Source organism: Sapajus apella, unplaced genomic scaffold (assembly GCF_009761245.1).
Source record: "Sapajus apella isolate SASKATOON/1434 unplaced genomic scaffold, GSC_monkey_1.0 scaffold106, whole genome shotgun sequence".
Classification (NCBI taxonomy): domain Eukaryota; kingdom Metazoa; phylum Chordata; class Mammalia; order Primates; family Cebidae; genus Sapajus; species Sapajus apella.
Window position 1 is genome coordinate 1,353,653 of NW_022437046.1, and position 12,342 is coordinate 1,365,994.

Below are 12,342 nucleotides of genomic sequence, written 5' to 3' on the forward strand. Positions count from 1 at the left end.
AGAAGGGCAGTGATCCCAGCTCCAGGTCAGCCCTACACAATGTTGAGCTTCAGAAGAAGCTCCTCTAACTCCTCCTCCTTCCCCCCCACCGCACCCCCCCACATCTGAAGCGTAGGATCACTATGATGAGTGTCACGGGTCCCAAGAAGACAAAGAGTGACCTCTTCTCAACCCAGTGCACACCTCGATGAGGGGAGGAAGCAAAGAGGTCACAGTTCACGAGGTCTGCTGGAAAGTCAAATGAGCTGTGGCTCATTCAGTAACCTGGTCTCCGGCTGGTCAAGAAAGCCGGGTGGCCCAACCAAAGGCACTAGCATTTGTTAAATCTACAAGTCCTGTGGCATGGGGACATGAGCTGAGAGTAGAGAGGGCAAGGGGAACAGTTTTCTTTTTAAAGCCAGATTCCTAAGGAAATGAATTAAAGATTGGGTAGGAAATAAGGTACCTGTACAGAAAATGTGCCCCAGTTTCTTCAAATGAGGATAACCTTTATTTACCTTAAGAGGTAAAGATCAGTAATCATAATAAAGCAGCCGCAGTGTATTAGACACTCTACATTCACTATTTCAGATCCTTATAACAACGTGCAATGAGGAACCAGTCCTATTTTATAAATAAGTAAGCTGAGGCTTGGCAAGATAATGAGTTATCCAAGTGTACACATTAAATAAGCACAGGAACCAAGATTCAAATCCAGGTCTAGTCTAAAGTTGGTGTACATTCCCCTAAACCACAATGGCTCTCACCCGACTGACCATCCATTAGTCTGTCTTATTATCCCACAATTACTAAGCCCTTACTGCATAGTACAGGAATAGTGATATTTTCAGATGGCAGTTAAAGCAAAGCAGAGCATAGCAGGTAGCTAGGATAAGGAGTCTGTTTGAGCTAGACAGGGGTGAAAATCAGTGGTGAACCCAGACAGAGGTGATGTTTAGGGGCAAGGCTCAAGGAAGCCATGGCACATTAAGCAGATGGCCAAGAACTCAAGATCACCCATGACAGGGTTTCCAAGACAATCCCAATTTCACATCCTCAGCCTAGTTCTAAATACACTTCATGTCTTTCAATTTGTGATTCATAATATATGGTCACCAAACCTAAGGCCAATGTAGTCAGGCCCTAGTTGTTAGGACTTCTTACTACAGGAAAACTAAGAACTATAAAAGGCAGAGCAAGGTCTTAAACTCAGGCAGTTTAATTCCAGAGCCTCTGTTCTTCACTACCATAGTATACACAACTAGACTGGATGCTCCCCAAAGCAGGGACTGTGCCTTGACTATTTCCATCTCCTCACACATAGGGCCTATACAGGGCAGTAAATATTTGTTTAATCAATTCACTTATAGAGCCTGATGCTGTACAACACAGAGTTTTTAGTCAGCTTCTAGGCTTTACTTTAAGTATTGCTAAGCTCTGCACCTTGTGTTTTACAGTTGGCTTTTAATTGTTAACCCATATACTCATCCCTGTTAGTTTTTATCAACAGATTTAACCATTGCTGTAGCCCACTGAGGTTTTATTTAATGCCCCCTATTCTTTCATGCAACATGTTAGTACCTCCTCAAGCTTCATTTACTCTGTTGGTATTTATCGATGACCTCAATGAAATAGTGATATGAAATAATAAATAGGACAGAGCCCCACGGCTCACCACTCAAGTCTGCTCTCTAGTCTGATGTCCATTCATATATAAACAATGAACCAGGTCATTTATATTTACTAGGCTATACTATTTTTTACATCATAATTTTACTCATACCGATGTTATTAGAGACATCCAAATATCTTACTAAAACACAGAAACACCCAACATATCTACTGCCGACCCCTGGCCCACCAGTCTGGCAGCCCTGTTAAAATAAGCAGCTTATGGTATGGTTGTTTTTAAAGAAGTCTCTTAAAAAAGAGGTATATGACTATCCATCTCACAGTTCCTAGAGATGGAACACCCTCCCCTAAGCAGCTGACCTGAATGAACACTGGATGCTCTCCTTTCCCCAAATGACATTCTCCATGAAGACAGCACTGAACACAGAACCCCGGGACAGAATAGAGCATTGGGCCCAGGCAGTGTACCCTGAGACTGTCACATTAGGCAAATGAGCTGACGCTGATATCCAGGGAGCAGTGTCTTGGGTTACCTGAGGTTAAGGCATGTGTCTGCCAAACTATGGGTGCATGCTGGAATTGGAATATCATGACCACAAAACAGGATTATCTTGAGCAACAATTCCAAATGGGATTAGAAATGACTCTTTGTTACTCAGAGACAATGGGCCATAGCAGTAGGAGTGGGAGAAACATCAAGCCCAGCACACTTTTCTGGGTGCATGGTGTTGGCATTCTGGGCACTTGGCCAGCACCCTCACCCATCCTTCCTTGCTGGGGAAAACTGGGTACTGTCCTGCACTGGGCAGGTGGCCACCTGTGACAAAAGCCAGCCTACATCAAGGTACCCTGCTTGGGGGTCCATGTTCTTGGGTTCCCTGCCAGCTGCTCCTACCAGCACATCTCTACTTTCCACCTTTGTGAGCCTATGCTCACAGCAGTCCTTCCGGAAATGCTCTCCCCATACTCCCCATGTTACCTATCAAATCCTATCCATCTTTTAAGGTCCAACTCCTCTGAAAGGGCCTCTTTTCATGCTGCCGGCTCTACACAGCATCATCTCTTCCACAGCACTCTCCACGTGTTCTTCTCTGTGGCACTGAACACATTCTGCCTCCTTCTCCAAAGTGGGACTTGTTTTATCTGTTTTCTGACTGTCAGCTTTTCAAGAACAAGGAGAGTGGCTTGCCTGTTTTTTACATTTCTCAAAATCCATCTAATACATCATGGGTCATCAAGAAACCTGACAGGGTTGACCTGACTCCTGGTCCCAGCATCCTTTGGTCCATTCCATGGCCTTGCTCCCTGCCCCTTCCCTCCATAGGCAGTGTAGTCCAGTGGAAAGAGCAAGGGTTTGGGGTTCAGAAAGACACAGCTTCAAATCCTGGCTCCTTCTTTTACTAACTGGACAAACTTGGGCAACTCTGAGCTTCATTTTCTCTATCTGTAAAATAGGAATAATAATCCCTGCCTTTCTGGATTGCCCTGAGGATTACAGCCAACATGGGAAGTGCCTGACTTGGGCCCTAGCCCTACTCTACATCACAAAGCCAGACCAAGAATAGGCTAGAAGACAGAAGAGGCTCCACACCCCTAAGGTAGGACCGACTTCCATGTGGTTGGTCAGGCTCCCTAAGGATCTACTTTCAAGCACAGGTATACTGGTACTCTACCTGCCCACATATGGCAAGGAAGGAGAGCCACCCAGGGAAGCTGCCAGTGGTCATGCTGCAAGAGCAACATCTGCTCTTTGCTCTAAGAACACCTGTGAAGCTGTTGGAGCCCACAAAGAAAGGCCCATAAAACCTCTCCTGCAGGACAGCAATCTGGCATAGGCCATTGGTTTTTTAAAGACAGGGTTTAATGCACTCTCTCCCCTTAGTAAGGCAGAGGCAAAATAAGCAAATGCTAAAAATAAATGACTGCTGTGAGAAGGAACTGAATGGTCTTCAGCCAAGGATGGCAGCACTTTAAAATTAACAAAGCCCAGGTACCACATCCAGGAAGGCCTTGGCAAATGCGTGTTATCCACTCATTAGCTCAGTTCCTCAGGGACTCTGGCCAAGCAGGGAAGGCAGTGCCGGGAACCAGTCCTTCCGACACTGATGAAATGCACTCGGGGAGAAAAGGCAGAAGGAGGGAGGGAGACTCTTGTGGGGAATTTCAAACAGTTCTGCTGTGCTTCAGGCTCTGCCTTGCAGTTCTCACTTTCTCTGAGGCAGGGGCTTGCAAAAGCCACCACCAAGCCCAAGCAGAATCAAATCAAAATCTCCACACACCAGCCTCCCTTTTCAGGATCTTTGGTTCCTGAAGCACCACAATGGCCTCACTACATAGGTGGCCTCCCTGCATCAGAGTTCAGAGATAAGGAATCCAAGAATGGCGTGGGAGAGGCAAACTCCCAGTCTATACCCTCAACTTTCTCCTTGCTGGAATGAAGAATCATATACTTAGGCCAGGCGCGGTGGCTCACGCCTGTAATCCCAGCACTTTGGGAGGCCGAGGCGGGTGGATCACAAGATCAAGAGATCGAGACCATCCTGGTCAACATGGTGAAACCCCATCTCTACTAAAACTACAAAAAAATTAGCTGAGCATGGTGGCGCGTGCCTGTAATCCCAGCTACTCAGGAGGCAGAGGCAGGAGAATTGCCTGAACCCAGGAGGCGGAGGTTGCGGTGAGCCGAGATCGCGCCATTGCACTCCAGCCTGGGTAACAAGAGTGAAACTCTGTCTCAAAAAAAAAAAAAAAAAAAAAAAAAAAAAAAAAGAAGAAGAATCATACACTTTATGAATTTATACAAGTCAGCTGTATAGTGCTCATAAAGTGAATTTATCACTATTCATCAGTAATTATACTTCATGACATCACTGCTAGTATGAATTCACAAATCTTCATTCCCTACTAAAAATCAGAAAGCATATCACTCTAATGTGAGATATCATCAACAATAAGAATTCAAAACATTCCAGGTGACCATTAACAATAAAATTAATTTTGACACTACTAACACAAATTCTCAGTATGCCACTGGTCACAACTAATGATGAACATCAGAGAGAGATAACAGCTTTCTAAAAAGTTTTTAAAGTCAGTTTACTGAAGTATCATTTACACATAGTAAAATTCATCCTTTTTAAGATATAATGTAATGAATTTTTATAGACACTTATGTAACCAACACAATAATCAAGATATAGACGATTTCTCCATCATCCCAAAAAGTTATTTTATATTCTCCTCTCATTCCCAAACCTTGGCAACCACGAATCTGATTTCTGCCCCTAAAGTTCTGTCTTCTCCAGAACGTCATATACATGGAATTACAGAGTAGGCAGCTTTTTGTGTTGGTTTTAACTTGCCATGATGTTTTTGTTGTTGTTGTTTGGCTGTTTTTACTGCATGGATGTACCACAATTTGTTTGTCCACTCACCAGTTGATGGACATTTGCGTTATTTCCAGTTTTTGGCAGTTAAGAATAAAGCTGCTATAAATATTTACATATGGGTCTTTCTGTAGATATATCTTTTTATTTCTCTTAGACAAATACCTAGGAGTTGCTATTGCTGTGTGGTATGGTAAATGTATGCTTTACCTTTATAAGAAACTGCCAAAGTGTTTTCCAATGTGGCTATACCACTATGCATTCCTATCAGTGATGTATGAATATTGTTCTGTACCTTTGTCAGGACTTGGTATTGTCAGTTTTCCTAAATTTTAGCTACTGTAGTAGGTGTGTAGTGGTATCTCGTTGTGACCTGAATTTGCAGAGTATGTTTCCATGTGCTTATTTGCCACCTATCTCTTTTTTTGGTGATGCATCTGCTCAGATGTTTTGCCATTTAAAAAAATTGAATTGTTTATCTTTTCATTATCAATTTGTAAGACTTCTTTGTATGTTCTGGGTACTATTCCTTTATCAGATATATGTTTTGACAGCTTCTTTTGTTATATATTAAAAATTATAAGAATCTAAGTCATACCATTTTTCTTCCAAACCACTATCCTCTGCACATACTCTAATTAAGGGACTAGGAACGACTCAAACTTCCAATTTACAAACATCATAGTGCTGCTGGAACAGAGGGTCAAGCAGTACTTAAAACCTGCTAAGACTCCTGAGACTATTTTTATCTCCATTGCAAGCACCTAACACCACCAAAACTTTAAGGAAAGCTACATCTGGAGAAATGACTGTCCTATGAACAGCTTTTGGCCCCCCAGGCTCTGCACCTCCCAAAGCCCTGTTCTGGTCCGCCAGACTTCTGGAATGGTCAACAGTCGTCACACTCCATTGCTGGCCATTGTTCACTGGGAAAGGTAGGAGGCTCCCAATCCATCCCTCAGTGGAAGAGCAAATAGTGGGGCCTGTGGCTGCTTGGACATCAAAGTTGAGCAAACAGGCCTGGTAGGCCCTGCCTCTCCGCCTACACATCCTGCAAATGCCATCTGAAGGAGCTTCCCCAAGGGGGTCATGACTTTCAGCTTGTCATAGCACACATCAAAGTTTGCACCACACACGAACTGGGTGCATGGGTTCGAATCAAGTCGCCCGAGAGCGGATACTCAGCCATTGTGTCCAGTTTTAATCTTGTGTTTTCCCAAGTAATTAAGCCTTCTTGCTTATGAACTTGTGACTAAGTAAAGCATCACTGAGAGGTTGTAACATCAAAGTGCCTTCCACCGTCTGTCCGTGTTTAGTAAAATTGGATTTCTTTCCCTTCTTAAAGAAAAACTAATTGAATTTAGCTGAAGGCTGTGTATATTTGCACAAGCCGGTGAGGGCTATGCTAAGTCACAGTGATCATTCTGGGACCCTGTGGCTTACTTAGCCTTTAGCTGGACTGGGTCAGAGTGCAATATAGAATGAGACACCCAGACTCAGGCTAAACAAGTGCCTTGCGGCATGAGGCTTATAGAGGGCTCACTGTGGAGAAGGGGGCCAGACCCCAGTGACTGTTCCTTGAGTCAATACTATACCCAAGCTGTTACTAGGGCTGGCAAAAGGATTGTCCTAGTAGAATGTTGGTAAAGCTTTGGCAGCATGGCTACTGAGGACAATGGCCATCACATTGCTCAAGTCCTTGATGTCAGCAGTCCAAGTAAGCTTCTTAAGGCAAAAGCTGTGACTGCTTATTCTCTGAATCCCCGATAGCGTTGCATATTAGCACCTGACACCGCAGAGGTTTTAAATATGTTTGCTGGATATACATAATGATAATATATATTTTATATATATAATGATAATATAAATACATGTAATATACAGAGATATAATGCTCTGTATCCCTTTTTTGCTTTATCAGGAAATGTCAATCTAAATTAATACCCAATTTCCCTAATTACCTAATTTACAGTAAATACAGCATGGTCCCATTCATGTTAAATTTGTATGTAAACATATATACAACAATTAACTGCTAGATAGAGGGAATTCAGGTGATTACTACTTTCTTTTCTATATGTTTTTTACAAAAACAATAAATCTGTTTTCAGAAAAGAGAATCTCTGGTTCAATCTTTATAAAATTATCTTTCCTTTAACCAATATGATTTCTGATCTTGATCCAGTTTTCCCTCTCCTGTGTATATTTATATGTGTATTTTAATTTAAGTTACTTCAAAATAAAAGGAGAAAATACATTATAAATTAAATTCTTGTGCATATTTTTAGAAAGTAGTTCACTGTTATTTCCTATTCAGAACTAGAAAGTACATACAAATCTAGAAATTCAAAAGAAGTTAAGCTCCTTAAGGATAGAGACTGTTGTATTCTATATCCCTAAATACTTAAGATATTATTAAGCAGCATCAGGGTGAAATGATTGGGCTACTCTGAGGATCTCTCTCTTGAGCTTGTGGGCTGCCTACATCCTAAAGGAGGTGAAGGTTCTCTCTGCTTTCAGCCTTGAATCAAGGGTGCTCCCCTTCTATCTTCCCTTCATCGAAATCTAACTCAAAGATGGTAGCATTTCAGGCCTGACCAATATGATTCTGGAAGGAGTTAGTGACTGATTACAGGAAAATCAGTACATTTCTAACAAGGAGAAACCTATTGGCAGATTGTGCTGGTATGGATATGATAATCCTTCAAGATTACTCACCATTGTTAAGGGCACCTTAACAATGAGGCCTACTCACCCTGACCAATGTACGTTCTGCTTTTCCTTTTTCCCATGGCACTTCTTCTAATATATTATATAGTTTACTTTGCCATTATACTTATTGTCTGTCCATGCCTTTCTCTATCCAAGGACCACAACTAATACAGAAAGAAGCTCTCTGTGGGCAGGCATCTTTGTTTATCATCAATGTTATTTCAAGTACATAGAACAGTACCTGGCAAACAGTAGGAGGCAAAAAAAATTCTGTGATATGAATACATAAATCCAACCCAAGAGTATCCTATTTTAAATAAAAATCTGTCCTCCCTGGATGGTGGAAGGAAGAGAAGGGCACAAAATGGATACTTAATTAGTCCAACTAATGTAAGCCAACACTCTCACTTTGTTCAACAGGCATCACTGATTTGCTAATAGCTCTGGATAAAGACAGAACAATCAGTTAAACCAACAACTCATTAGATTCAAAGAGACGTGTCCCCAAAAGCACATCTACTAGCCATCTGATCACTAATTGACAGTATTCTTAAGCATCATGTTATTTCCTATTCAGTCTCAACCTTGAAACTACTAAACACAGAAAGGAACACATCTCTCCACCTCTCCTTTAGCACCACTGGCTATTTCTTGCAGAGGGAAACACCTGCAAGCTGGGGGAAAAGACTGGTGCATGTAGTGAAGTACCAGTGGTGTAGAATTAATAGGTGTGTTTGTGTACAGAGGTCTAATGGGGCATCAGAGACTAACAACCCACCATTTATAACCTGTAGCATATACATTACCTCATTTGATGCTCAAAACAATATGGTGAGAATCTACTCTGCTGCCACACTAAATTTCCTCCCACCCTTTGCTTTGATAGTATAACATAGACACTGCTCTAAAATCACTGATTATACTATACTATGTCTCTTTACCTGCATTTGTTTTTCCCATTGGACTGCAAACTCCCCATGGTCTTGGATTCTGCAAACACTAGCACAGGGCCTGGCTCAAGGCAGATATTCACTAAATGTTCATAGAAACACTTTCTGATGAAGAAACAGGGTGTCCATGGACTTCTGAAATTCAGTTAAGGCTTGGAACCAGGACTTGACTCCAGGTCTCTCAACTATGAAGCCTACTTATATCAATCTTGCTTTTAAAGCACAGGTGCTTGGAGCTAACGAGGGCAAATCAGGAAACTGAGTGACTGAGAACAAGACTGAGAATAACAAAGGCGCACAGAAGAGAGACCCATCTCATGTATGGCTAAGTCTCTCAGTCAGTCTGGGGCAGCACCACCTCTATATTATAAAATCCCAGTTACATTTTTTTCTTTCATATTTATAATCCTTTCAGAGGTGGCCAGTACTGGCAGATAAAAGCCTTAAACACCTACTTGCAGAAAGAATTGAAACTGGTACCTCCAACTATAAATTTCAATGGCTGCTACTAAAGTGCCCAGTCTACTTTCTTTGAAAGTATCCTTTTTTGCTCTTATTTAATCAATTTCACACAATCGTAGCTAGAGCAAATGTGTACTTCATCCCAACACTTCCAGAATTATACGGGCTCCAAGGCAGAAATCAGAACAGAATGAAATGGAAAGGCAGCATCCACACTAGGCTGGGATTTGACATCGGGAGGTAGCAGTGAGATACAGTAAAAAACACAGACCATAGCTGGGCACAGTGGCTCACGACTATAATCCCAATACTTTGGTAGACTGAGGGTACAGGAGCACTTGAGGCCAGGAGTTCAAGAGCAACATGGGTAGCATAGTGAGAGCCCTATCTTAAAAAAAAAAAAAAAAAAATTAGCCCAGTGTGGTGTTGCACACCTGTAGTCCCAGCTACTAGGGAGGGTAAGGTGGGTGTATCACTTGAGCCCAGGAGGCAGGGGCTGCAGTGAGCCATTGACTGCGCCATTACACTCCAGTCTGGCTGACCAAGCAAGACTGTATCTCAAAAAAAAACTCAAAAACACTGTAACAGACTTTGCAAGCAGCCAGACCAGGTTCTAAATCCTGTCCAAGTGACATAGATATATCACTTTTTCTCTTTGGGTTTCAGTTTCTGAACTACAACATGAGTATAATATATATGTTACGGAGCGACTATGAGAATTAAGATAACTCACTACACGAGGTAAACTATTTCAATCTTTATACAATAGCTACAACCCTGAGAGAATGAGGGAGCGGGCAGGAAAACGGCAGAGCCTCCAATGGGAGGAAAAGAGATTCTCCCATCTTTCTTAGTTTCCAGCAGAACCTCCAAAGAAAAAGCCCTTGGAGGAGCACTTGCTGGGGACAATAACTGCAGACTTCTCAAGATGAATAGATGGGGGTAACAGAACATGACAGTAACTTGCACCTATACAGATAACCACTTACAACAGGCTCCAAACATCTGGTTGCTACAATAATGCAAATGACTGGCCTCAGGTCACAAAGCCAATGACTGAAGGAGCTGGGAATCAAAGCTACATCTTCCGTGTCCACGGCTACTATAGAGTCCAATGCACCAGGTGAAGTCCAATACCTTAGTCTGAATCCATCTCCCTGCCACTGGAAGAAGACAGCAGGGAGGCACAACAGGTGGGAGCATGCTCAGCAGCGCGCACTGCAGAGATCTGCCTAAAGGAGCCCTATGTGGAAGGAGATCTCTCACCTGTCATTTCGGTTGATGGCTGCCACCATGAGTGCTGTCCAGCCAAGTCTGTGTCTTGCATTGACATCTGCGCCTTCTGACAGCAGTCTAAAATGAGACAGAGAAATATTTTCAGGGTATGGCTTATCATGGATGTAAGAGTGGAAACAACCATAGAAGAAATGACACAGTCAACAAATGGAGGCTGAGTGAGTCTGGAAACAGAGGCCTTTGAGGACTACATTCCCAATCTCAGCTTCTCTGGTCATTCTGCCCCATCAAGCCTTCCCCAACCTCTCTCCTTCCCTTAAATCAGTCTGTCCCCCCTGTTATCCTCCTAGCCATTGAGAAAAGAATGATCCCTCCCTATCTTAATACTCTGACACTCTCACTCCCTTGGTCCAGAATACTCTCTCCCTGCCCCTTTGCATATTTGAATTCTCCTCTCATGCTATTTAATACAATCCTTGTGGCTTGTGGACTCCTAAGAAGGAAGCCTTCCTTGGCTCATCCAGTCCACAGCTCTTCCTTCCTTAATTTCCCAATGTTAGGAACAGAATACCTAATGACATGTCTTATCTAGTTAGTTATCAGTTGACAAAATGATCATATTTCTCAACTTTATCTGTATTGTGGTTGTTTAGAAATTGAAAATCCTTCAACCCAAGGAAAGATGGAAATAGATTAGGTTCCTAGGAGAGTCCACATAGACCCTCCAGGAATCTATATGCCAGTGCCTAACATGTTGTAGAAGCTTAATAACTGTTAAATAAATTAACAAACACAGAATTTAAAGTATCCCACTAAAAGTCTGAATTTTGGCTCCTAGGAATAAGGGACCCAACAATGTAGGGGTGGGTAAATAGAATGAACTCTTACGAGCACCTTCTGCAAGCAGGAACTATCCCAGGTACTTTACACTCATGATTCCATGTGCTCTTCATACCACCTAAGGACCTAAGAGTGATCTCCTCTTTTCAGGGATAAGGTAGCAGGTTCATTGAGGTGAAATGACTTGCTTAAGGTCACACAGCTGCTTAAGGGGCAGTGCAGTGACTGGCTGGCAGTGACTCTAAGCCAGGCTCCTTCTCACCTCACTACCCTTCCTCTAGACAGAAGCTGGCTCTAGATAACATGAAAGATAAAGACTACATTGATGTCAGTGAATCAGCATGACATGTGCTTGGTCCTGTGCTAGATTCTGGACGAGGGTGAGGAGAAGACATAGCTCAAGACAGTATATCAAACAACACAGTGCTAAGAAAGGGCAGAAGGGGTTGGGGAAGCTAGGAGGCTGTCTGTTTTTCAGTGGGTTCTAGCCAAAGGGCAGAAAGTCCAAAGGCTTGGGTTTGAGTCCTAGCACCATTCTTGTGCCACAATCTATAGTAAATGTCCTTACAGATCAAGTCAAATAAAATCTCTGTGTTGCTGATGTTAGCAGGTTGAGAGGATGAGAACTCTCAACTCTCAACTAAGGCTTGAGAGGATGAGAAACATCATGTACTAACGCTTCTTTGAAACACTTTCAAAAGCACTGTCAAAGCCCAAGAGGGAGACACACCACAGAACTGCATGTCTCATGAGTGCTATGAATGGGACTACGGGTTGCAGGCACACAACAAGGGAACTTAACCCAGTCTCAGTGGCCAAAAAGGCCTCTCTGAGGAGGTGCTGACAAAGGGGAACTGGCCAGACAAAAGGGGGTGAAGGAGGGGAAAGAGTGTTCCAGGTAGAGGCAGTCTTCTTCACCTACAGCAGGCATGGGATACATGAGACCCCGTAAGAGGTTTGGTATGACTGGGGCACAAAATGTTAGGGGAGAGTATTAAGAGAGATTAGGAAACCTTCCTTTCTTATCTCTAGTTTGGAGGATTTATTCTGGTGAAGGTCCCTTACTATACATAATGTTAAACTTCTTTTATGCAGAAACCATTTTCTTTTTTTTTTTTTTCCCATTTATTTATTTTATTGCATTT

At 42.6% G+C, this 12,342-nt stretch overlaps 1 protein-coding gene across 2 annotated transcripts in view; it reads right to left on the reverse strand.

Annotated features, from left to right (window-relative positions):
- CLPB (caseinolytic mitochondrial matrix peptidase chaperone subunit B) overlaps positions 1-12,342 on the reverse strand; it is a 147,376-nt gene that overhangs the window by 106,970 nt on the left and 28,064 nt on the right. For both annotated transcript variants that reach the window (XM_032258983.1, XM_032258984.1), the window contains exon 3: positions 10,388-10,474. In XM_032258983.1, the coding sequence (XP_032114874.1) occupies positions 10,388-10,474 (87 nt within the window). The remainder of the gene's footprint in view (positions 1-10,387; positions 10,475-12,342) is intronic.